Below are 27,976 nucleotides of genomic sequence, written 5' to 3'. Positions count from 1 at the left end.
CAGTTTCCTATTGGTTCTCTGCCCAATCGCTGATCAAACTTTACTATTGGTCCTCTGTCCTGGTCCCACCTCCCAAACCCATTAAGTTCTTCTATACAGCAGGTACAGTTTTAGCTAGAAGGAAGAGGACCTACCAGTCTAGTTTTTCTGGTGCAATTTCCATTAAAATGAACAGACTGGCCATGACCAATTGATTCTTTAGAATCAATCCTGAGTGGTAAGTCTATGATGTAGGCTTTTTAACTGAGACTCCATTTACTATCAGGTCTCTTCAAGTCAAGTCAAGTCAAGTCAATAACAGCCCTAGCTGATCCATTTTTGTGTCCCGTACTTTATCCTGGGAAACCTGCAAAATGTGAACGAGGGCTTTCTTCATCCCTGGTATAATCACTGAGTCCCAGACATGCTCTTTTCCGATTGTACGAAGGTACGCCTTGAATTCGTTACTGTGCCACATGTTCTCTTCAGGCAGGTCAGGGTTCCGATTTGGTGCATTCTCTAAGGTACTCTGTAAGGCATTGTTACACACATGGATGGAGCTGGAAAGACAAACACAATAGGACAGCGATAAAACAATGAGCACCCAGGTTCTATTAACTGACCAACATCTTAATTAAAGAGGACCTGTCACCCAGACATAAACAGCTGTATAGTAAAAAGCCCTTTTCAAATTAAACTTGTAACCCAAAGTTATTTTTTTATTAATACATCCATACCCATTATAGAAGCATTTAAAAGTCCCAGCTGCTAATCATATATTGCCTGACCCGCCTCTATGATTAGGCATAGAGGTGGGGCAGACAGTTAATTTCACTTTCAGCTCAGAACTTCTTAGATGTCATTGCACTTCTCACATCCCCCCCCCCCCCTCCTCACCATCTAATTGTGTAACCAGTGCATGGATATGGGCCTCGGGTCCCCCCATACTGGCACAGAAACAAGATTTTGTCAGGATACACCGCTTGCCTTAATAACAGTGTCCACAAAATGGAGCCTGCCTGTTTTCTGCAATGGTGAATTCCAGTGCTGAAGGAAATAAGTTTAAAAAAAATTTATATAGTGTAATTGAAGTTTATTTTGCTTGACAAACACAATAGAAAACAATTTGTAATTATTCCTTAGGGTGAGAGGTCCCCTTTAAATGAGATAAATAGAATGCAAGACATTACACCATCTACATACTGGTCTAAACTATCCAACGAGAAGGGTTATGAATATATTTGTTCTTGTAGAACCAGATGGTTAAGGGGTTCCAGTCCATTATGAAGAAATGCTGTTGGAGGTCAATTTTGGTGCCATATACAAGAAGTGGCCTCTCTCCATACCTTTGTACCACCCATTTCTCCTCCATAGCAGGTTTGGAATCACTTTCCACTAACCGGAGTATGCTTTCCAGGTAATTTCTGTAATGTATACCTGTAGTAACATGTAATTTAATATTACTTTCTATGACAACCATTTCTGTTCTGTGTTTTTATCAGAAAACAAAATGCCCCAATCTATGTTCTTTAGTCCTGCACTTAAGGAGCTTGTTTTTTGCAAATTTTGCACATTTGCTATATGTTCTGGGTCCCAGCAAAGCATGATTTCTGGTTGGCTCCTCAACCACGTCACATAAAATTGTCATGTGAAAAGTTTGTAAACCTGTTCCCATTAACTTACTTGGCAGCACTGTTGCGAACAGCTCCACTTATAAAGATTCAGCTCTTTTATTTTCCATCATAACATCTTCCTTTACATTGGTTTTTAAATCTCGCTTAACAAACAGATAAACCCCTCTTCACCCCAAAAGTAAACCCCCTATATTTACTGCCCTGCCCCATAATTATGTTCAGGCCTGGATTTATGGAGAGGCCACAAAGGCCCGGCCTAGGGCGGCAGAAACCTGGGGGGCGGCATGCCGCCCCGCCGCACCAAAATTTAAAAATGTGTGTTCCCATACGGAGCAATGGGGACTTCTCCCCACTGCTCCGTATGCTAGTTTGGCCTACGGCGCATGCCCGCTTGGATCCCCAACCCCTACCCCCCACCCCCGCTGTTCGCGCCCCCTAAACACCCCGCCCCCCGTTCGGGCATGCGCACTCCCGCTGTTCACGCACGCATGCGCACTGGGGGGGGGCTTGCGACCGGGGGCGGCCTCGGGGCGGCTGGTTTTGAAATCCAGCCCTGATTATGTTACAGCAATACCAATTTCATCATATTTCTCAGCAACTACAGCTCACATATTTCTCGCAATTGTTAACATACATTTAGTACTAGTACCAACAACTGCATTGAAATGCTCCAATAAACTCCTTGAGCCATTAGTCTATTAATGATATGGAAGAGTTAAGGAAGAACAAACTGATGAAGAACAGCTAATGAAGAATCACCTGATGAGCGCAATTAGCCTAATAAAACAAAAACGCTGCAGTCAGTGGTGACGTTGTTCCTCAGAAAGGTGTAAGTTGTAATTACATTGCTCCGAAGCCAATAGTGAGACACAGAAACTAGTAACCTTGCTTTTTGGTGAACATGAGGGATAAGCTGACCTCGAGGACATGGCAATGACTACAACCAAGAGAAAGCATGCATTACAGCATTAGGATGATATGAAAGGGAAAGGACAGCACAAGTGGCTAGGTGAGAATATAGGACATTTTTTATCATTCCCCATATGCGGTTTCTGTTAAAAATAATACGAGCCAAAGTAAATTGTATACAGGCTTTGGGCACTGCTTAGGTCCTATTTAAAACCATTAATATACCAGTGATGGCTACTTCAATGCATTTTTAAGGTTGTTGTCTAAGTAGGAATGGCCTGCTATTAAAGTGTTGATATGTATGTGCTGAAATGGAAGTAGCTCCTGATAACATAACTTCATAGAAATGTAAAAGGATACCCCATATTTTTGGTTTAAAACAGGAATCCTATACATAAGAGAAGCTGGAAAAATTGTGAGAATATTTTCCAGTTGTGGCTGAGTACTTTCAGGGCATGGTTTTTGAAGGCAGATTTACAGAGAGCAGTCTGGACTATCCGACTAGTGAGCCATAACATTACTGGCCTTTGATGATACCTCTAACGTTCCCGGATAAAGGTGAATTCAGGAAACTGACCTAAGAATCTGCAGTATGGCCATCGCTCTCCTCCGACAGTTTAATACAATATTTGTGTTGTTTTTGTGTATGCATTAGATTAGAGGAACAGAGCTTCCATTTGAAGCAGCGTAGGTGGTTTTTCACGGTGAGGGCAGTGAGGTTGGGGAATGCCCTTCCTAGAGATGGGGTAATGGCAGATTCTGTTAATGCCTTTAAGAGGGGCCTGGATGAGTTCTTGATCAATCAGAATATCCAAGGCTATTGTGATACTAATATCTACAGTTAGTATTACTGGTTGTATATATATAGTTTATGTATGTGAGTGTATAGATTGGTTAGTATAGGTTGTGTGCTGGGTTTACTTGGATGGGTTGAACTTGATGGACAATGGTCTTTTTTCAACCCTATGTAACTATGTAACTATGCATGAACAAATAATTATCCAAACTGGAATTAGGAAGCCAACTCCAATTTGAAGCTATTTGCTCTAAACGTTGGTCATATTATACTTCTCTTCAGGACTAAAGTGCACAGAGCTTTTTGCCACTCGCACTTAATCTCTTCTAGTCCAAGGTCCACTTTTCTCCAGTATTAATGTAAATGATCAGTGCGAAAACATGTATAGTGAGGCAACATCTTCGGGCTACTGTGGGTAGAATTTGGGATGCATATGGTTTCCCACCGTAAAGTCCCAGGGAAGTTTGGACTCTGAGACTTCTTGCTTACGCTTGAGGAGAATATGCATAGGTGACAAAACGTCCAGCCCTAAGGGACAGCAATTAGTACCCACAGTGCACCTGCCCTAACCCAAGGTACTCCTACTGCAAATGTTTGTAGTTCCAGGATGGCGTGGCAGGATGTGGGCGTACCCTTCCATGAATGAATTGCAAAGAGCTCTAGAGCCCTTTGTTTAATATTTGCTTGGGGCAAGAATTGATAACAGGGCTGCCTTGTGGATATAGGCACCGCACTCTGCTCCTTGAACCAGGCCCAAACATTAAAGGAGAAGGAAAGTCATTTTGGCATTTTACTACAGGTATAGGACCCGTTATCCAGAATGTTTGGGACCAAGGGTATTCTGGATAAGAAGTCTTTACGTAATTTGGATCTCCATACCATAAGTCTTCTAAAAAATCAATAAAACATTAATTAACCCCCATATGATTGTTTTGCATCCAATAAGGATTATTTATATCTTAGTTGGGATCAGTTACAAGGTACTGTTTTATTTCTACAGAGAAAAAGGAAATCAGTTTTAAAATTCTGAATAATTTGATTAAAATGGAGTCTATGGGAGACAGACTTTCTGTAATTTGGAGCTTTCTGGATAATGGGTTTCCGGATAAGGGGTCCGATACCTGTATCAATAGATTTGCCACATTAGTGCCACCTAGAACATTATATTTATTCTGCAGAAACCATTACCATACCTGAGTAAACAGCTTTAGAAGCTTTCTCTGTTTGCTTAAAACAGCAGCTGCCATTTTAAGTTGCTTCCTTCCTGCAGTCTAGCTGTTCTAGCTGAGATCACACATTCCTAAGGGAGAGGGGAGGGAGTTCTTAGCATTCTGGTGGGAGGGGGAGCAGGAGATGGGAGAGAGGAGAGAACTGTGCAGACTCTGGCCCCGGAGGGAGGAAGTCAGACACTGGAACATCATGTTTACAAAAAAAGAGACAAGAAATCCTGTTTCTTTTGATAGAGGACTCAGTGCAGCATTACTGTAAGTGCTTCTGGCTGTATTTACGTACCTTTCTGATAAAGCTTACTTTAAAGGAACAGTTATAAAAGTACTCTAAAATATTACAATATAATGTACTGTTGCCCTGTGCTGGTAAAACCAGCGTGTTTGCCTTAGAAAGACTACTATAGTTTACATAAATGAGCTGCTGTAGCCACAGGGGCATTACTGGCTAAAAAAAAGCATCAAGCTTAAGGGAACAAAGTTTTTGGCCAGACTGCAGTAAAAACCACTTTCTGTATATGGCAGGATCCCTTGGGGGGTACAGGCCCCCTGAAGGCCCTGCACCCCCAAATCTGACCCTGTAGTAAAGTGCAAATATTTCTGTGCTTAGACTGGACTAGACTTAGATTATTCCAGCCTATTGTATCCTTGGGCTGCCCCAGTCCTAAATGAAAGCTGTAAGCTCAGTGCAGCCTCTGAACCAGAAGGAACATGTCTTTAAAGTATAATTGACCTTTTTATAATAAAAAATGCTGTATCACTTTGCTGCACTGTATAATGGCAGAACTACAATGTACGTAAACCTCATTTATTATAATGGCATATACCACCTGAGGGCACAAGCTTGCATTTGTCAACTTAGCATTGATTAAAGCACAGATAATGCTGTGAGCAACTCTGCTGGAGACACAGTACACGTTGAAGGGATTTAACCCTCCTGTTGCACTAGCATTTAAGGCAGTGCTGTCCAACTGGCGGCCCGCGGGCCGACCCCCCTCTGTGTGGTCCCCCACCTGTCTGGCTGCTTTGATGGCTTATTCTTGTGTAAACTTTAAATGGTATCAGTACTGAGATTAACTGACCCCCTGCATGGTTCTCACCTCAGATTCAGGCTGTAATCCCCCTGTATTGTTTAAATATGTAATCCCCTGTGTTGTTCACACCTTTTAATCTCTGCATTGTTCACCCCCTGCAGTGTTCACACCTCAGGTTTAGACTATAATCACCCACATTGTTTCCCTGTTCACACCTCAGTAGAAATAGCAGTAGAAATCCACAAATAATCCCTGCACACTACAAAAAGAACATATACTGAGGTGGTACTGCAATTAAAAAATGTTTTAATATATAGTTTAATATATAGTTATTGTGCAGACTGTAGGAGCAGTGCCAGCATTGCGTCACTGTATGCTGCCTGTGTGTGCCATACACACAAGCAGCATAGGGCAAGCAGAGTATGGCACACACAGGCAGCATAGGGCAGGGAGAATATGGCACACACAGGCAGGGTATGGCAGGCAGAGTATGGCACACAGGCAGCATAGGGCAGGCAGAGTGTGGCACACACAGGCAGGGTAGGGCATGCAGAGTATGGCACACACAGGCAGCATAGGGCAGGCAGAGTATGGTACCTGCTGCAAACGTGATTTTATCGGTTATCCAGTATCCTGTTATCCAGAATCTTCTGAAAATTGCTCCAAAACTGGAATTTTGCTCAGTTTAGGAGTAAATGGTAGGTTCTTGGCTCACTCCTTGCTACTATCTTTTGGACCCCTGCCCTACTGAGCGACTACTATATATCACTAATATATAACTGATAACAGACAATATTGACTATACAATCTTAGTTGGGATCAAGTACAGGTACTGTTTTATTATTACAGAGAAAAGGGAATCATTTAACCATTAAATAAACCCAATAGGGCTGTTCTGCCCCCAATAAGGGGTAATTATATCTTAGTTGGGATCAAGTACAGGTACTGTTTTATTATTACAGAGAAAAGGGAATCATTTAACCATTAAATAAACCCAATAGGGCTGTTCTGACCCAATAAGGGGTAATTATATCTTAGTTGGGATCGAGTACAGGTACTGTTTTATTATTACAGAGAAAAGGGAATCATTTAACCATGAAATAAACCCAATAGGGCTGTTCTGCCCCCAATAAGGGGTAATTATATCTTAGTTGGGATCAAGTACAGGTACTGTTTTATTATTACAGAGAAAAAGGAAATCATTTTTAAAAATTAGAATTATTTGTTTATAATGGAGTCTATGAGAGACGGCCTTTCCATAATTCGGAACTGTCTGGATAATGGGTTTCTGGATAAGGGATCCTATAGCTGTATCACAATTTTAGACTTCAGCCTGCAGCCATGCTCAGAGGCACTGGGGCCATTATGAGTGATCTAATAACACTATTTTGTTTTCTATAATTTTTATTGTTTTATAGCAACTAAATAAACATTTCACATTACATAAATTGAGTTGCATATTCCTATAACAGTTAGGTAATGTTATTGCGTTAATACAAATTGTCATTTATATTGAGATAATGTTGTTTTTTTTCTTATCTGTGATGCTTTATATCAGCTCCAAGAATAGCATTTGTATTTATATACTGTATTTCAATAAAACTAAAAGAAAAGGAAATTAATAAAAAAAAATTAAGTAAATACAGAGGAATATATTGTTAAACATAATTCAAATTAAGAATCAAGATATCCATGGTTGCCATATTTTAAGGAATAATGGGTATTTATCTAGTGCGATACTTGTCAGCTTTTCATTTATGAATATCCAGTCAATTTTGGGCTTAAGTAGGTTATCATTTTTAGAAAAGGATTTCCAAGATCTTGCTAGAACTTGCCTTGCAGCCAGAAATATCTGGTTAATTAATCTTCTTTGTATATTTGTCAGGCCTTGTAATAACACTATTTATTAAAATAAATCTGTTCTGTTCAGACAGGCAGCTGTACGTTGTACCCCACACCTTAGAGTAGCAGGGGCCTTGCTAGGATTCAAGAGCACATGGTACAGGCCCAAGCCATATACTGTGCAGAATATATACAACAATCACTCACTATCCCATTCCCCGTTTCTCTATTTCTCTCCCTTCTGCCTTTCGTTTCATTATTTTTTTTATTTTCCCATGTCTTTCTCTCTACCTTTGTGATCTAACAGTTAAATCCCCATTTTGCCCCATCTTTCTCTCCTTTATTCCATGTTTTTACAACAATCCCTCTCCACCTGTGACTCCCCATTTGTTTCTCTTCTTCTCTCTAATTTATTTTCCAGTCTCCCCTTATTGTTACAGATACTTTTTTCCTTCTTGACCTTCTTTTCTGCTTCTTCACTTTAACTTTGCTTTCTGCTCTCCAACTTCTTTTTCATTCTTTTTTTATGATGCTCCCCTTTCCTCATCTCTACTTCTCTTCCCTCCTTCCCTTTTTCTTATAATCTTCTTTCCCACCACTCCCTCTTTTCATCTTCTCTCCACCCCTTTCCTGCCATGTCATTCTCTTAGTTCCCTTTTTGATTGTCCTGCCTTTATCCTCCATGCCTCCTCTCTTATACCTTTTATGCCCCTATGTCCTATCTTACCCCATTCATTTTGCTTTTTCCCTTTCTTTTCTGGTTTCATTTCCCTAAATTTCAATGTTCGCCCATTCTCTAATAAACTCTTCTGTTAATTTCTTCCGCTCACTTTCCCTTGTCTCTCCATTCCATATTTGCTCTATCACTTTGCTAATAGCATTATCTTTGCTCATGCTGCCACTCCTTTCTGTTCTCTCATTTTCCAAAGTCCTTCCTTTTCTGACCCTGTTTTCTCTTTTAGCTTTCCTCCTATTCTACTTGATTTGTCCATTCTCCTTTTGCTCACTTTCATGTTTGCTCTCCTCCCCTGCACTCCAGACATCCCTTTACGTTCCCCTTCTCTGCTAACTTTGTACAGCCTATAGTGAAATATGTATTTAAGACTATGAAAATCATAGGCATTTAGAGCATCCTGGCAATAAAGCCCCTGCCCATGAATTGATCACTTCTCATTCCCCCTTCTCCTACTTCATCTCCCTAGGAAGATTTTTCCTTTAAGACCCACAGGCACACAACAAGCACACGTCAAACTGCCCCAGGCAACCAAAATAAGCAAACAGGCTGACCAGGAAATGACTGCCTTTATATCCATCCTCAGACTGAATAGTGTTTTGATGACTGAGATAAACCTTGATGGAAAGCAGGCAGAATTCAGGCTTATTAACCCCCCACTCCTAATGACGCAGACACTGAGCTTGAGGGCCAAATCTAGAAGGTTTGTAATTAAATGTTTATTGGACAGTCCATCTCCATCCTGTCTGCTATAAGATATAGACAAGCCTCTCCATGGTGAACAATATTGCAGCCAGGTGATCACAAGGTAAGGTCTATGGTTGTGTCTTTCTCTTTCGCTGGGTTTTGTAGCACATACAGGGCACCAAATACAAAGGGGTGGCATTCTGCCCAGCACAGCAAGTTACAGATTAAATCATTATTATTGATTTGTTTATATCATAGTCATTTTACTAGTTTGCTGGATTTATTTGCATGCTTAAATTCCTCAATAGGCTCTTAAATATGCTATTAACTAATTGTTTCTGATGTGCTGACACTGATGGGATGCTAATTCATTTTTGTAGGGGAGGCATGATACAAAATAAAATATTATCCTATGATTAAAAAATGGACTGTATAAGAATAAGTTTATATAAGGAATGGATATAGCTTTCATCCAGACAAGGGGGGTGTTTTGTGATATTAATCAGGAATGTTTAGTCTAGGACCTTCCTTCAGATGTCCCTGGGAGGTAGAGAGTTGTGTATACTAAACATACCACTTGGATCTAGATCTTTGGAGCACTTTAACAAGATTGTTCATCATTCCCATCAGTCCCTGCCCCAGTGGAGCTTACATTCAAAGGTCCCTATCACATTCACTAGGCTCAGATTTAACAGTAGCCAATTAACCTGTCTGTATGTTTTTGGAGCATAGGAGGAAACACATAAAAACTTCAAGTACCCTGATCAGAATTGCAAGACCCCAGTGCTGCAAGGCAGTAGTACTAACCACTGAGCCACTAAACATCCCCCACAGGATCCCCTCTGATGCTGGGGGCCATTTCTGCCATACCCTAAAACTACCTATGTTTTTCTCTACTGGATCTTTTCAGCAGACGGAGGATGCTGGGATTACTAACCTATAATTGAAACAGCTCCAGAGCTGTAAATCTGTCACACCCTTGTTAGTCAATAAATGTGCCAATGTCCCACAATGAAGCCTTCTTCCCTGACAGCTGGCTTGGTTCGTAATCTTCATCTCTTTTCAAATAATCATCTGATAAAGCTCTCTCTCTGTATTGCAAGAGCAAACAAGGGAACAGACACTGTTTATTTTGTCCCTGGTTGAATAACAACCGCTTCTCTTAGTTAATACACCTGTTACTATACCTAAATAACATCCTCCTCTTCTTCTTATTCAACTTTTTGCTACTATCCAATTTTGAATTTCAGCAGCTCCAATTAAATTTAGCAACCAAATAGGAGTATGAACAGGAGAGATGATTAATAATAAGTAATGATGACAGTAAAATTGTAGCCTCACAGAGCAATAGTTTTTCAGCTGTTGGGGTCAGTGACCCCCCCAATTTGAAAAATAGAAAAGTCCGAAGACAAATATTTCAAAAACTATAAAAAAATGGAAAGTTTAAGGTAAACCACCCCTGTAACCTTGTATTGAAAACTTTATTTTAAACTGAGAAATGTTATAGCATCGTGTTAATATTTGTGTGATTATGAATATCTTAAGCAATGCTTTCAACCTTTATTGTTTGCCTTTTGTTGCTCTAGAAAGACACAATGGCTGTGTAGTTAGATAAGGTTGTGTTTTCCTGTTCCTGTGTTACCTCCAAGGAATTTGTATGTTCTCCCCATGTCTGTTTGTCTCCTCTCACACTCCAAAAACATACAGGCAGGTTAATTGGCTCCTGGAAAATGACCCATAGTTTGAATGTGATAAAGAACTTGGATTGTAAGCTCCACTGGGGCAGGAGCGACTGTGAAGCATGAATAATCTCTGTAAAGCAAAGTATAAATATACAAAATATATTTACTGTGTATATGAAGGATGATTGATGAGCCCCTAGCAGGACAGATCTTGTGTACAAAGAATTCATCTTTCTAAACCAATGATATGCTTTTTGTCTGAAAATGCTCATGTAGGGGAGTCATCATTTATCCTGATATCTCCATCCAGGTGTATCTCTAGCTGCTGGCTGAGTCTCTTGGGGGTATAGCTAGAGGTTGTTTTATTAGCTATGGAATGTGGGAAATCCCTACTAACCAAGGGATGTCAGTGGAGATGTTTGTATGGTGAGAAGAGTCTAAGGCAGTGATCCCCAACCAGTGGCTCGCAGGCAACATGTTGTTCCCCAACCCCTAGGATGTTGCTCCCAGTGGCCTCAAAGTAGGGTCAGACTGGGCCGCCAGGGCACCGGGAAATTATCCCCAGTGGCCCAGACCCGGCCCCTGACAGTGCTCCCCCAGCTGGCGGTGTCCCTCCCCTGACGCGTCACTTACGCATGCTCAGGGGAGGAAGTCAAGTGGGGGCCCCTGTGGGGGATGCAGCCAGGGCACCCGGGGGGTGCGGGGTCCCTGGGGCAGCAGCCCAGGTGGGCCCTGCACCCCCCCGTCTGACCCTGCCTCAGAGCAGGTGCTCAGTTTTGAATTCCTGGCTTGGGGCAAGTTTTGGTTGCATACAAACCAAGTATAATGCCAAACAGAGCCTCCTGTAGGCTGCCAGTCCACATAGGGGCTATTAAGCAGCCAATTATAGCTCTTATTGGCACCCCCAGGAACCTTTTTCATGCTTTTGTAGTCCCCAACACGTTTTCCATTTAAATGTAGCTCACAGGTATAAAAGGTTGGGGGATCCCTGAAAAGGCGGCCTTGGTAGAAATGCGAGCTTATTCAAAAAGAAAATGTCAGAGGAACACAGGAAGGAGGGACCTATGAACAGGATAGCTAATGTGAGGGCTAGCTTCTACGTGTAATTAAATATGGGAAAGAGAGTTAGATTAAGGGTAGCTCGGTAGAGTTGTCACAAGCTCCACCAGGGTTAGAAGAAATGGTGGGACCTCAGAGTATGGATTCAACTGGACAGAATCAGGGTAGAACGTACGCTCTTGAAGCACCACTGTAAGGACTTTGTACTTATGCGCTGAGCCATCTGGGTGAGGACAACTGTTAACTGTAACTATTACCCTGTCTGCGTCTGTATTATCCAAAAAGTATGTGAAGAACCACTGGCCACCTAATTATTAACAGCAATAAGCATATGTGTGAGCATCAGCATAGAAAGCCTTCCCTCCCAACACCAGAATGAGGATCCAGTTGAGGCAACATTATCATTAAATCTCCGGCTTTATTGATCACTTCTTCAGCTAAAGTAAAGGAAATAGTACTTGCAAGTGAGAGCAGTTACATTATGCCATGGTAGGATGCACTGATTAAAACATTCACTAAAAACCTGATAGAAAAAACATTTAACAAATAATAGGAGATGTAGGATAAACATATAGGGGGTTATACATAAGCTTTGCACAGCACATAATAATTCACATGTGGTTGTTTTGTGGATTTTCCCCCTAAATGCTTAAATATTTGCTTTGCTGTGCCCGTCTCCTTTATTGTTTTGGGAATCACGGTGAGATGGATGTGTGCGTGAGCGTGGTTGCTGTGCGCAGTCATTGTGCATAAATAGAGGGTTGACTATTATTTTGCCAATATAAATTAAATGGATAAGTCAACCCAAAATATCCTTTTTTGCCTAATAAAAGAAAACATAATTCTAAGCAACTTTGCAATATACATTCATGGCATATTTGTACAGGTATGGGACCCATTATCCAGAATGCACGAGACCTGGGGTTTTCCGGATAAGGGATCTTTCTGTAATTCGGATGTCCTGCCTTAAGTCTATTAAAAAAATAATTTAAACAGTAATTAAACCCAATAGGATTGTTTTGTCTCCAATAAGGATTCATGATATCTTAGTTGGGATCAAGTACAGGTACTGTTTTATTATTACAGAGAAAAGGGAATCATTTAACCATTAAATAAACCCAATAGGACTGTTCTGCCCCCAATAAGGGGTAATTATATCTTAGTTGGGATCAAGTACAAGGTACAGTTTTATTATTACAGAGAAAAAGGAAATCATTTTTAAAAATGTGAAGTATTTGATTAAAATGGAGTCTATGGGAGACGGGCTTTCCATAATTCGGAGCTTTCTGGATACTGGGTTTCCGGCTAAGGGGTCCGATACCTGTAATGGTTTTTGACTTATTTGTATATATAATTGCTATTAGAAGTAGTGTTTGCCTGTCCTTGTTCCTTTTTTTCATGCTTGTGTTCCTCTCCAAATTTTTTATGTTTAAAATGTGGTTCAAGGTTAAAAAAGGTTGGGGACCCCTGGTCTAGAGACCTACCAAGGAATTTATTTGTTGAAAAGACAATTTTGCTGGTTCCTATTTGTGTTGTGTTGCTTGTTTGGATTCTTCTGGGTCATTGTGATCACACTTTGCTCAAACTCATTGTGTACATAACTGCAGTATACAACAAAATATATTTTTCTTAACAAAACTTTATTTTACTATATTCATTTTAAACAATTTCAGTAGGCGGTTAAACTTTAGTGCTATATGTGTAGTTCTAGAATGTTTGGCATGCCTAAAGTTCCATTACCCTGTTGTATGATGACGGAACAAGTAAAGGGGATTCTTTCATGATTTTTATGTTGTACTTTTTATTTCTAAATTACACAGTTTACATAGCAAATAATTCACTCTACCATTTACAATTTTATTCTTGAACCAACAAATGTATTTTTAGCTGTAATATTGGTGTGTAGGTGCCATCTCAGTGCATTGTGCCTGAGTCTGAGCTTTCAGAAGGAGCCAGCGCACATTAGAACTGCTTTCAGGTAACCTATGGTTTCCCCTACTCCCATGTAACTGGAGGAGTCCCAAGCCAGACTTGGATTACTTACTATTGAGTGGTATTTTGATACCTACTGGGAGCTGCTTTCTTGTTCCCTTCCCATTGTTCTGCTGATCGGCTGCTGGGGGGGTGGGGAATATCATTCCAACTTGCAGCTCAGCAATAAAGTGTGACTAAAGTTTATCAGAGCACAGGTCACATGGCTGTGGCACCCTGGGAAATGAAGAATGTGACATTTCAAAATTAAATATAAAAAAAAAACAATTTGCGCTTTTCAAAAACAGATTACAATGCAGGATTCTGCTGGAGTAACTCTATTAACTGATGGGTTTTGAGAAAAAAAACTTTGCAGGAATGGGGGGGACACTATTTCACAGAAAATAGGGTCATATAATAATCCTAATGTATTTAAAATTCCTATAAGTTCCACTGAGCAGCTGTATCCCAGTCCCCAGTGCTTTCCAAGGTAGAAGCAGGGACTTGTGATAAAAAAAAAACTTAAGGTACTACATCCTCATATAGGAGTAAAACAGCACTAATATTAGTAACTTGTCAAAGAGATTACACACAGATCAGGCAAACCCTAGTGGGCGTACTGGAATGAACAAAATATAGAGGGTGATCATGTTGCTTTATTTCATATATTTTAGGCTTCCCTTGTCACCATGATGGAATGTGCTCCCTGTAAATGGCTGAAGGAGAAGAGGGAATCCCGGCAGCTAGTCCTTGTGGTGGTTTGTGTGGCTCTGCTCTTGGATAATATGCTTTTCACAGTTGTGGGTATGTTAAAGTTAAATATATACTATCATTCGCTATTCTCTCTTTTTTATTAACTGCCATTTCATTTTCTTTTTTGACGTGCAGACAGTACAGCTAGAAATAAAACCTTTGGGCTATGACACATGGGGAGATTTGTTGCCAGCGGGAAATCTGCCCTACCCCTTTACTAAAGTGTGGATTGCCGACTGCCAGTTTAAGAACCATGACTTTTAAGCCATACCTCAAACCAATTGATCCAGGGTCAGTTATGTCCAATAAAAATGAATATTGTAAACTCAGGACAGCCCATATAAAACCCAATAGGTGATCTTGAACTAAATATTCCACACTATTCTAATAGCATAAAGGTAACAAAACACTGGTCACAACTGTGTATCCTGACAACTGGGAAAGAAATGGGATTCTATAGACTCTGCTACTAAAAATACAAGGACTTATGTACGAGCCTACAGTAAATTACAAATCACGTCAGAATCCCATGACTAGTTAAAGGCACAAGGCCACAGGTCAAGTGATTTTCTACCGGTTATGGAGCTCTGAGTTGACTTCTAATATCCCTGTGTTTTTATCTTGTATTATTTCTTATAATAGTCAAGATCCAATGAGTCAAACATCCCTAAGAACTGCTGATATCACTCAGTAGTATTAATAAGGATATATTTTACAGAATACTGATGGGTCTTGTGTGTAATTAAGTAATTATTTACAGAGGAAATAAACACCAAGCAGATAATTCAATTCTTCATGAAGCCCATTAATATCATGAGGAACATACCTCCCAAAAGTGGCTATTTTTGTGGAACAGTCCTTAGTCATTGACCTGGAAGGAGTGTTAGTTGGAGTTTGGTGTGCATCAGGTTATGGCAAGGATAGGTCTTATAACCCATAGCAACCAATCATCAGGAAACATTTACTGCAAAAGGTTACTATATCATTGCATCTTTTATTAAATCTTGTTAGAATGGAGGCTAACACACATGGGAGTCTTTATTTGATTTTTATGTCTCCCACAGTTCCAATTATCCCAAGTTTTCTTTATGAAAAAGAGCTTAAAAATGCAAGCGTCACCACAACAGAACTGCACTCCCCAATCTCTGCCTACAACTCCTCTGTCTTGTTCAATGCGTCACTGCACGACAGTCCCACCAACTCTAGCAACAAGTGCGAAAAGAAAAAACACACCTTACACAGTGAAAATGTACAAGTGGGTCTCCTCTTTGCATCCAAAGCCATCGTACAGCTCCTAGTGAACCCTTTAGTGGGCTTGATCACAAACAGGTAAGCTTTTACATGACTAGCAAAGAAACATTTAATTTTCAGTACCACAGAACTGGAATTCTCACGCAAAGCTATTATTTCTCTTCAGGTTTGGTTTTGATGCTCCATTGTTTGCCGGCTTTGTCATCCTGTTCCTCTCCACTCTCAGTAAGTATTTCTCTTAGTACTAATACTAAGCAACTTTTGACAGTAATGGGCTGGTTATTGTCATACCTCATGTTTGAGGGTTGGGCTATATTACTTATACTGACACACTGAGAGCCATATAAATGCTTTGGAGGTACCACATGCTTTGGGCTACTCCAGGTTCACTTTACAGAAGTTCAATCTATCTGTCATTGTAATGAGCTGTAGGAGTTGCATTTTGTTTTTGAGTGCACCCTATTTTAGCAATCACTGCGTACATTTGTGGTGCTTTATAAATAAAAACATACTTTGCAATATAATATATAGTGCACATTATTATAGAAATGGGAGGGCACAGATGTTAACATCCCAGAAGAACCATGCCACCAATCAGCCCTGGCTATGCCCTGTAACATTCTGATGACAACCCATTGTTACCTTACCATGTCCATTTAGAAACAGATCCAGATCCTTGATTTTCCATCGGATTGGGGCTCGTTGATGCGGTCCTCAGTCCGACGGTGCCTATGCCTACCATTGTAATTCGATCATATGGGCATATTGGTAGAAGATCCTGGTAGAATCTTCCCGTGTAATCAATCAACAAACGTTTTCAGTGAAATAAACAACCATTTATTGGCTCAAAATTAAACAAACAATTCAAAAAAAGCAAACATACTATACCAAACAATGGATAGGTGCATCCCAGTGTCTCATGGTACCCACTCTCCTAACGTGTTTTGCACCATTGGGTGCTTCATCAGAGGACTATCCATTGTTTGGTATAGTATGTTTGCTTTTTTTGAATTGTTTGTTTAATTTTGAGCCAATAAATGGTTGTTTATTTCACTGAAAACGTTTGTTGATTGATTACACGGGAAGATTCTACCAGGATCTTCTACCAATATGCCCATATGATCGAATTACAATGGTAGGCATAGGCACCGTCGGACTGAGGACCGCATCAACGAGCCCCAATCCGATGGAAAATCAAGGATCTGGATCTGTTTCTAAATGGACATGGTAAGGTAACAATGGGTTGTCATCAGAATGTTACAGGGCATAGCCAGGGCTGATTGGTGGCATGGTTCTTCTGGGATGTTAACATCTGTGCCCTCCCATTTCTATAATAATGTGCACTATATATTATATTGCAAAGTATGTTTTTATTTATAAAGCACCACAAATGTACGCAGTGATTGCTAAAATAGGGTGCACTCAAAAACAAAATGCAACTCCTACAGCTCATTACAATGACAGATTGATTACATATATATTCAGGACCTGTGGGACCTTCAGGACCAGTGGGATATAACTTACAGATTCTCTTTGTTAATCTATTGGTAATATTAATTGTAGAATCTTCCTGTGTATGGCCACCTTAAGAGTCTTTTCAAGGGCATCTGCTGCTTTTGGTCATCCTTGCTATAACCAACCATATCCAACTGCACAAACGGCCAGTTATAGGCTGCCATTAATTACTGGGATCCCACTGCTAACATTGAACCAATGCTAACACTATAATGAAGGAGCTCAGATACTTGTTGGTGTTTAGAAACACAAATGACATTTTGGCCACTACACTAAATAGTCCCATTGATTCATCTGTTGTAAGCTATTATATAGCGACAATGCAACATTGGCAGTAATCATACATACTGTATGTGCTTTATTCATCTGATCGACCTGACAATCTATTTCAATATACCTTACTGTTCTCTTTTTCAGTGTTCGCCTTCTCTGGGTCATATGCACTTCTGTTTGTGGCTCGGTCAATACAGGGCATTGGATCTTCCTTCTCTTCTGTTGCAGGTTACAATTCCTTTATAGAATGTGTCTGATAATATTGTGCTCAGAACAGGGAATTATCAGCTCTGGCACAGTTTTATAGAATACCTCTTTAAAGGCTATAAGAAACCTCAGAACTTTTCCCTGAACTTTTCCCACTTATGGCCTTGACCTGATGACTTCCCCAGATGATGTCAAATCACATGGCACTTCTAGGCCACTTTTTCTCTGTTTCTTGATTGACGATAATAACAGAATAGGAGTGGTATGGGAAAGGTTATGATAAGCTAGGCAATAATAATTTACAAAGTCTCTTGTCTGTTCTATTCCCCAGTGAGGTTTACAATATCTCAAAAAGGTCTTACAAAGGTTTCTAACACACAACACTGGGGTCATTTTTTTTTATTCAGGAGCCGGTTAACCTGTTTATATGGTTTTTAAAGCATGTATGGGAACCCAAAAAAGAACAGTGCAGATTTTGTGCCTAGTTTAGAATTTAAATCAGGATCCCAGTGCTGACAGAGAGACACTTTTTACATATTAAGATGTACAGAACCTTCCACACTGACAGCAAACCATGAGGGTAGGGTAGCAGCATTGTAGACACTTGGAGCCTGGTCTAGTAACTTATAGCAACCTATCAGGTATGTATTTTAATGTTTCCTTCTGCACAGATCAAAGCAATTGCTTGTTTACTGTAAGTAAAAAGGTGTCTAAATTGAAACAAGTACCCATTCCCCCCATCATTTAAGAAATTTCCTATAATTTATTTACTCATCAATGCATATTTTCCTTCAGGTCTGGGCCTACTGGCAAGTGTATATATGGATGACTTTGAAAGAGGACAAGCTATGGGAATTGCATTGACAGGTCTGGCAGTGGGGGTGCTTGGTAAGTACCACCTTGAGCATTCTCATAAGACATTTGGCATAGGTAGTGGTGTCTTTTCTACCATGTACATGTGATTTCACATTTGTTTGGCTTTGTACTAGAAAGCCATATATTATGGGTTTTTTATGAGAAAATAAAAAGACTACAAACTCCATTTTGAAATTGGTTTTAAAATCTATATCAGCAACATAGAGGAACTCTGTTACTCCCAGTACTGGCTGTAAAGAAGTAAATATTACATATTAAACTTGTCTACATATTCATGTATGAAAAAATCTTTTTATATTTGCCAACTGCCCCTATTCCCCTTTCACGTGTTGTGTAAATGCAAATGGTATCAATAGAGATAGTGGACCCATGGAATTGCTGGCGGCTGGCATACTGATCGGAATAACTCTGGCAGAAAGGTTAAAAGTATTTACATGCACTGTTATTCATGCAGGTATACTTGCCCTGGGCTTTTACTTTCCTCCAGTCTATGTTTGGAGAAGATACATTACTCAGCTAAAGCAGTAAAGTCAGTCTACTTCATAACAGGTGAAAGATTAGGGGACTTTAAAATTAAACTTTGAGATCCATATAGAAGGCCAAAGGGGGTGGTTTGTCAGTTTCTCCTCTGGTGGAGGTAATGCATGCCCAATAAGAGGGAGTGAGCCAGAAAGTACTTCCTAGTCTGGTGGAGGCATTCTAATGGGCAACAATATCCTGTGTGGAAGCCGATCAGACCAAAGGAAAAGTAACTTTTGATAGGTAGAACTACCTTTCTTACCTGACTTGCAGTTAATTGTTTCTTGGTGACTGAAATAGATTACTCAACCTGTATTGTTGTATTGACTTCTACTCAGTTAATATGTACTTACAAGGCTGTGGGTTGAGTAGCAGAACATTTGCAGTGTGCTCTATAGTAGTTGTTCCAGCAGGCATGTACCCCCAGATCTAAACAGGTGCAATAAGAGTGTCAATTTTCTAGTCTACCCAAGAGAATCTTAGGTTTGCCTCATACCAAAAGATAAATACAGCTGTGAATAAAATCTTAGGAGAAAGAATCACCTTCGCTAGAGGTCACTTCAGTATTGTAATATAAAAAACTAGTCGCTTTTTAAGTACTAACTCCACTACTTATTCACAGTGGCGCTTAAATGCTTGTCTACACAAACCCTATCTATCTCGGGATACTTTCAGATCTGGCCTGCATGCTGGCTAAGTATCATTAAAAGGTTTCCTACCCTCACCTAATCTTTCTTGCGGAATCTCACTGGACTCAAATCCACCCTCCCTTAAGGTGGCCATACACGCACCGATATTATCGTACGAAACCTCGTTTCGTACGATAATCGGTGCGTGTATGGCATGTCAGCGAGCCGACCGATATCGCAGGAAGCTGCTGAAATCGGTCGGCTCGCCGATCGGCCAAGTTAGAAAATTTTGATCGGGCGCCATAGAAGGCGCCTGACCAAAATTCTCCCTTCAGAGCTGAATCGGCAGAAGGAGGTAGAAATCCTATTGTTTCTACCTCCTTACCTGCCGATTCAGCCCTGAATGGTGTGTGGCGGATCTGACGATGTTTCGTGCGACCGACGGTCGTACGAAACATCGTGAGATCGCCACGTGTATGGCCAGCTTTAGGGGATGAAAAAGATAGAAGTAGAAGATTATAAAGCATATAGTGGAAGTGAATAAAAATAAATCAGACAAAAATCAAAATATAGTGCAGTATGTTTTAAAACAAAAAGGGAACCATAAAGTGCACTTATAAATAATGTGAGTGGTTTTTTATAGGCAAAGTGATGAGTGTTCTCCACCACCCCAGTTTAATGAGTCAAAACACTCACCAGACTCCACAAAACAGCACACTAACCAGAATCTACAGTTGTTGATAGAAGTGGTGGGCGTGTCCTCATAAGGTTATATAATAAGAGAGAGCAAAAAATAGCATAATAACATTTATTGTGATAAAAGACCTGCACACAACAGGCTACTTGTATCACACCACAATCTTGTAAGTAGCCTGTTTTGTCCAGGTTTTTTATCACAAGAAACGTTATTATGCTTTTTTTTGCTCCCTCTTATTATATAACCTTGCGAGGATACACCCACCACTTCTAACAACTGCAGATTCTGGTTAGCGTGCTGTTTTGCGGAGTCTGGTGAGTGTTTTGGCTCATCACACTGAGAAGGTGGAGGACACTCATCACTTTGCCTATAAAAAAACACTCACATTATTTATAAGTGCTTTTTATGGTTTTCTTTTTGTTTTACAAAAGCAACATTTTCTACAACAACATAGAAGACGTACTTTTCACAGACTACCAAGACCACTAAGAGCACTAAATACTTATTGTTTTATTTTTTAGAATTAGAGGACTACCTTGTCTTATAGACTGTGATCCTAAAGATGACAGAGGACACCTAAAAAAACTTTTCATAGTGGGGCAACTAGAAGCATTTCCAAAATGTTTGCCAGTACAAAAAGCGCACATCCTGCCAGGTACATCCCCCTAACATTTCTAGGGACGTAAAGGAAAAACACAGTTCAGGGGATGTCATTTTAACCTATCCAATAAATCTTGACTGAGCTGACCTCAAATGAGATACTGTGCGAAGAACATTTCCATGTGCAAAAGCTCTGCAAGAACCATTTCACCAAAAGACAGGATACATGGGCACAGCAGAGTTCTCTGGGTGTTTCAGAATAACATATCTGGCCGTATTGAGAATGGCTCATAAAGACACATAGGCAAATATATTCCAAATACACATACAATGCAAGAGCCCTGGGCTTCCAGTAAACATACAGACACCCCAAGAAAGGTGGCCCACAAAAGGACTTTGAAAGTAATAATTTATTCATACCTTTCTTAGAAATGTTAATACGACTGGATGTTTAAGGAACCATTTCCATAAAAATAATTAAACACTTACTATCTGCAGCCGGGGCTCCTTTTGGTTCAGTTATGTATGAATTTGTTGGAAGGTCTTCTCCATTCCTGGTCCTTGCTGCGTTGGCTTTGTTGGACGGAGGTAAGCTAGGCATAAGTGTATAAATAGAACATTACTATAACTGAGGGGTTCATGTACAAACATAGGTGCAGTTGCAAGTACAAGTTAGAATTTAACCTCTCATTACACTTCTGCAAGTAAGCACCGTTGTAAGTAAATAAAGCCTTGAGGGTGGACTGTGCAAAACTGTGAATCCAAATATTTTCCTATAAAACTATGCCTAAGTGGGCACAGTTATTTAAAAGATATGGATTTTGGCCTTACAGATAAAGGGTAACCAAGAGAGAAAAACATCTGTTGGGCCAAAGAATGTTTATATAATAGAAGATCACTGTAAAACAGTGCTGTACAACAAACATGTAATGGGCCAGTTATATGACATACAATATTGGTTAAAAAGATGTCATCTATTGAAGTCTAAGAAGCTTCCGAGCAGACTGGGGGCCATAAAAATCCTTTGAAGGGCCTCCAATTGGACAGCCCTGCTGTAAAATCTAAATACTCTTAATACTTTCATTTGGAGGACTTAAGTGTCCAGGAAAGCCCCTGTTGCATCAATAATAGGTCTGCCCTTAGAAGGGAATGCTACTGCACAGGTTGATCCAGCCATGCAATGGTCTCCGTGTCACCCAATGACTAGTGATGAGCGAATCTGTCCCGCTTCATTTCGCAGGAAACATTGTGAAACTCTGGAAAAATTTGCGACATGTTGCAAAATTGTTGTTCTTTTTTTAATGCCGCGCACAACAATTTTTTTTACGTGCAGTGAGTTTTTCCACCCCAAATTTTTGCACCCACTGAAATTTGCTGCCAATCCATGCGTGGCGAAAAACTTCTCTTATCACTACCTATGATATTGCAATCAATGCATTAAAGATGTAGCAAGTATTTGAGAAAAAAAATGTATATACGTATATATATATAAATATAAATATTAACTGGCTGTCTTTTTGCCATCAGCTCTACAGCTGTGTATTCTAAGACCTTCCAAATTCTCTCCAACAGTAAGTAAAACGTTTAGCAGGTTCCAGTCATAAGAAAGACCTCTTACAGGTAAAAACAAAAGCAAAAATATTTGCTCTATTCTTCTACAGACCGCTGCCCCAACGCCTTACCATGAACTACTCCGAGATCCGTATATTTTAGTGGCTGCAGGTACGATACTGTTATTATAATGGGGTTATACTGAATTACATACTAATAGCAACTGAATAAACCTCATTGTGACAATGTGATACCCCTTATTAAAATAGGTCCCTTAGACCTAAGTATATTTCCCATATGTTTTCAGTGGTTTTAACTTTATGCCTTCATTATGCAAAAAAAGAAAAACTAAAACATACTGTGTTACTATGCTCTTATAGCATGTCTTTGGATTGCTAATATGGCCGTTGGCATGCTGGAGCCCACCTTGCCTATATGGATGATGGAAACTATGTGTTCCCCAGACTGGCAGCTTGGTAAGTAGGAAAGGTAAAAATAATAACAGTGATGTGCAAGAAAAATTGGTCAATATACTATATAGGTAGGGGGCCTGTTATACAGAAGGCTCACAACCTGGGTTTTCTGAATAATGGACCATTCTGTAATGTATCCCCATACCATAAATCTACTAAAAAATAATTTAAACATTAAAGAACCCCACTAGGATTGTTTTGCTCCCAATAAGGATAAGGTACTGTTTTTTTATTACAGAGAAAAAGAAATCACTTTTAGAAAATTGAATTATCTGATAAAAATTGAGTCCATAGAACAGTGTTTTTCAACCTTTTTTGGGCAAAGGCACACTTGTTTCATGAAAAAAATCACGAGGCACACCACCATTAGAAAATGTTAAAAAATTTAACTCTGTGCCCAGCAGCAGTGCCCCCCTAGTACATTGGTGCCAAGAGCAGTGCCCCCCTAGTACATTGGTGCCCAGCAGCAGTGCCCCCCTAGTACATTGGTGCCAAGAGCAGTGCCCCCCTAGTACATTGGTGCCCAGCAGCAGTGCCCCCCTAGTACATTGGTGCCAAGAGCAGTGCCCCCCTAGTACATTGGTGCCCAGCAGCAGTGCCCCCCTAGTACATTGGTGCCAAGAGCAGTGCCCCCCTAGTACATTGGTGCCCAGCAGCAGTGCCCCCCAGTACATTGGTGCCAAGAGCCAGCCCCCCTAGTACATTGGTGCCCAGCAGCAGTGCCCCCATAAGTCAGTGTGCCCCGTGGCCCCCCCTAATACATTGGTGCCCAGCAGCATTTTACTTCTGCTCTTCGGCGGCTTCTCCGGTGGCTTCAGCAGCATCTTCGTATCCCACAGGCGCGCCGCCTCTGCACTTCTGCCTACACACGACCGCACACAGGCCCTTTTATAACGTTGCGCCCCGTGCGTACTGACGTCACCCGTACACACGGGGCGCAACCAATGACAGGGCCCGGATTTTATTAAAGGGGGCTACTAAGAAAAACTGTAGCATTGCCGGGCCCCCTTTGAAAGTAAAAATTGCGGCCCTGCCTACGGCACACCAGTCAACATCTCTACTAGTGTGCCGCGGAACAGCGGTTGAAAAACGCTGCCATAGACGATGGTCATCCCATAATTCAGAGCTTTCTGGATAACAGGTTTCCGGATAATGGATTCATACCTGTATTGGTTTATATATCTATTTCTTTAAACAGTGAGCATATTATATACATCAGTGCAAGACTTTATACTTTTCAGACTTAAAACTGATGGTAAAGCAGCCTTTGGCCCTATTTTCGAGAAAAGGATCCATTTTTTATACAAGGGCTAAAGAGAAAAAAGAGATGTAACATTAAGATACCACTGTAAATCAAAGCTTTTTATTAGTTTGTACTTAAGTTAATCTAATGAGAGAAGCAGTACCCTACCAAAGGAAGGACTCTCGCTCCCTGGAGGGGACTAACATCATTATCAGGTGGGAGTGGTCATTGTAGCGTCCACAGTCCAAACATTTAACCATTTCATCTGATGTTTTCTGCTGTACAATTGCTGGACACTGAGTTCTGTAATAGTAGAAAAGCATATGTATCATATGGCAAGAAAGCATATGTACCTACAATTTAAACTATATAAGTGTCATTTACAGTTATAATGGATAGGTGCAAAGTGCAAAAATTGGCACAAAGAATCATGTTTATTGCAGTTTGCCACAACTGTTTACTACTCTCTGACAAGTGATTACAGCATGGTGGCCTAGAAGCCATCATTTTGTGGGCTAAACTTGCGTCTATCCATTTTAAAGTGACCCTTATAACATTCTGTTTGCATCAGCAGTTATAAATATAGTTGTAATGCAATTGCTCACATTTGTTCTCTGTTTCCTGCAGGGATAGCCTTTTTGCCGGCAAGTGTGGCGTACCTCATTTGTACAAATCTTTTCGGGATTTTATCACACAAGATGGGTCGGTGAGAACAACTTATCCTGCTTTTTATTTAATGTCCTATAAGTTGAAATAAAGTTGCTCTCTCGGAGCAGTTTTCTTGGTTACAGTGCTCTTTCTCCTCTTCAGGTGGCTGTGCTCAATGCTGGGAATGATCGTGGTGGGAGGCGGGCTTCTGTGTGTAAGTGTCACTCGTAATGTGTAGGTAACTCACACAATCATGGGACATACAAAACCATAGCTACAGTATGTGTCCTGGTACATGTTGCAAAAAGACAGAAACATGCAGGGTAACTTAAAGAAGGTATTCATTTGCGTTTTATTCACAGTAAGGTTTTTTTTTTTCCTTTTACAAAATAAGCATTAATGGCAAATAACATGCAATAAACAAAGTCCATTCCTCTGTAACCATAACAGTCTGGTTTACTGGCAGTCTGCAGTTATAGAAAACATGCTCTTTAATACTGCTCCAATCAGTATTAGGGCAAAGTTATCCAGGAAAATTATAAAGAGTAACTCACAATCCTATGTTTTTTTCTCGACTCGCCAAAATACTGCACAAGCTCCTTCTCCATTTCCCACTTCTTGGACAGAGCTCACTCCTCACCCAATCTGACTTTCCCTTCACAGCTACTTTTTTTACAAAGTCTAAAACATGGCTACCAAATAAGGTCCATCATCTGCTCATTTAGAGACAGGAGCAAAATAAGCAGTGGGCCTTTTGGAATGATCTAAACATTTAACACTTGGGCCCACGTGCAGTTTGGTCATGAACTACACCCAGGACCAGATGCAGTCACAGGCTTGATAGAATTTGTTTTCAGAGCATGAACCATTCCAGTTTCAATAGAAGGTGGTTATTTTCCTTTTTACACAAGGTGAGTGGGATTTACGAGTCATTCAGGCCCTGTAATGGCAAGTGTTCCTCCCATGGCAGTGTCTTCCTCGCATCTTCACTAAACTTTCTAATCCAGCACAAGGTAGGGAACAGAGCTAGATCCTCAACACAAGTGATTTTTAGATGACCACAAAAGGGTGCTCTAGCACTTCGACTTGCGGTGATACTAAATGACCCCTGTAGAACTGTATATCAGCAGAAATTACTAACAGTCCACTAGCAGAAAACAAGAAAGATCATAGAAGAAGAAAGTATTCGTATGATACTAATTGTCCTATCATTATTATTATTTAGTTTGCTTTCCCCATTCTTTTCTTTGCACAAGGTTCCATTAGCTAGAAACATCTATGGACTGATTGGACCCAATGCTGCTATTGGGATTGCCCTTGGAATGGTGGATTCCTCCATAATGCCTATCATGGGGTATCTAGTAGACCTGCGCCATACCTCAGTCTACGGTGGCATATATGCCATCTGTGACACTGCTCTTTGTTTAGGATTTGCTGTGGGTAAGAAATTCCTTTGTCTATTTAGCAGTCAGACATATCTTTATGTCTCTTCAATTGCAAATATTAATTATTTTATTATAAGAGAACCTACATGATTTTACTATTAATGCTCAGCAAATCATGCTCTGCAGATGTAGTAATCTTTACTTATTACAAAGTATCGGAGTTGCCATTCTACTTGGTGGTAAAAATGTAAGAAACAATGGTTTCAAGCAGTGGTGTAAGAAAACGGGGTTGCAGACCATTTATCTGCAGGTGGGGTCAGAGAAAGGACTTGAAAAGAACACTTAAAAGAATACTTACAAATGTGGGTTTCTTTCCCTCTGGGCCCATGTCCATGAAGTGAGATTTACAGTACAAGGGCAGATGGGAGGGGGGCAGTAGAAGGAAGATCATGACATACAACCCAAAACAGAGGCAAAACATTTTTTGGGGTGGACAAAACACACATGAAGATCTATTAACATATAGCGGTCTACCTTCTAGGCCCAATTGTACTAGCTCGATGTTGCTCCTGATCTGAATATGATACTACATAAGTCCTTGCCTCATTGTTTTCCATTCTTTCTCCTTAGGACCCTCCTTAGCAGGAGTAATTGCATCCAATATTGGCTTCTCCTGGTTAATGGTGATCATCGGAATAATAAACATTTTGTTCTCTCCACTTTGCATTCTGCTACGCAATCCACCAGCGAAGGAAGAGAAAGTGGTAAGGTTCCATAGATTCCTTGGGCAGACCCAGTATCGATATATTCTTCCTATCAATATCAATATATATGTCAACCTTCCAAATAAAAGCAGTGTCTTTGCCATATTCTTTTATCTACTTCGAGTACAGTTTTAAGAGGCTGGCTTCTCCTAATGGATCACATGCTAGAGGCCTTGGTTCAAATGCCTATGGCAACTACTTTTAACTACATTAAAGGCCTTGGCATTCTGCATACATATTGAGCTTATAGTGGCTGCTTTAAATGCCTCTTCCCATGGAAGAAACAAGCCAATTGACTGCAGCTACATGTAATAAATGAACCCTATAGAACTCTTTTTAGCTGTAAAACTTGTTCAGTCCTTTTTCTGCCAATAGTGTAGGAGCTATACTACTGTAACATAGGGTCAACAACGTAGATGCTACTATCCTTGGCTATAGAAAAGGCAAAGGAAAAACATGCAGATGAGCTTAGTGTTGCATTGTGAGATCTTTGTGGTGTAAAGAGGAAGGTTTATCTTACAGACTGTTCTATGTTTCAGGCCATTTTAACCCAAGAGTGTGCAATGCAGACAAAGACATACATGACTCAGACCAACGGGCCGGACCTAATCCTTTCAGACCATAGTGATGATGAATATAACTCAACAGTCAGCAGGAAAAAAGGGACCTCACACTGACCTTCAATGCACATCACATGGATTGTAGAGGTCATCAGACTATCATCAGAATGCTCTACTTCATTTCTCACTTGTGACAAACTGAAGCCTTGGAGAGCATCGCTCCATTAACTGCATCAGGACAGTTACCATTAAAGAACTGATCCCTGCCCAAACTTAAACCCTGCCGGTGGTAATCTGCAACATCTTTAATAAATTTATCTTAAAGGTACTGAAAATGAATTGAATGCATTACAGCAACCATCAGTGGTCATTGGTCTACATTTAGGAAATACGCAGTTCATTATACAGTGCGGTCTGATAAATCGTCCCCTTAATGTTCTTCCTTAACTTCCTAAAGAAATGTATGGAACTTGTCTGCAA

The 27,976-nt window shown here is 40.3% G+C and overlaps 1 protein-coding gene and 1 pseudogene across 2 annotated transcripts; one reads left to right on the top strand and one right to left on the bottom strand.

Moving 5' to 3' along the window:
- Window positions 1-286: 286 nt before the first annotated feature.
- Window positions 287-1,459, bottom strand: LOC116409557 (annotated as a pseudogene).
- A 983-nt stretch (window positions 1,460-2,442) lies between these two features.
- Window positions 2,443-27,976, top strand: LOC100487393 (chromaffin granule amine transporter). Of its 2 annotated transcripts, none has more exons than XM_031899299.1 (15): window positions 2,443-2,622; window positions 14,227-14,356; window positions 15,370-15,634; window positions 15,723-15,781; window positions 17,489-17,572; window positions 18,347-18,439; window positions 21,371-21,460; window positions 22,400-22,443; window positions 22,534-22,594; window positions 22,804-22,899; window positions 24,767-24,845; window positions 24,950-25,001; window positions 26,044-26,227; window positions 26,803-26,936; window positions 27,476-27,976. In XM_031899299.1, the coding sequence occupies exons 2-15, from the start codon at window positions 14,242-14,244 to the stop codon at window positions 27,611-27,613; spliced, it is 1,494 nt and encodes a 497-aa protein (XP_031755159.1). In that variant the 5' UTR covers window positions 2,443-2,622; window positions 14,227-14,241; the 3' UTR covers window positions 27,614-27,976. The 2 variants fall into 2 exon arrangements, with proteins under 2 accessions (XP_031755159.1, XP_002932741.2); XM_002932695.4 differs by lacking the exon at window positions 2,443-2,622 and adding an exon at window positions 8,740-8,961.

Source organism: Xenopus tropicalis, chromosome 3, assembly GCF_000004195.4.
Source record: "Xenopus tropicalis strain Nigerian chromosome 3, UCB_Xtro_10.0, whole genome shotgun sequence".
Classification (NCBI taxonomy): Eukaryota; Metazoa; Chordata; class Amphibia; order Anura; family Pipidae; genus Xenopus; species Xenopus tropicalis.
Note: the sequence above shows the minus strand (reverse complement) of the source record. Positions and strands in the feature narration are given on the sequence as shown.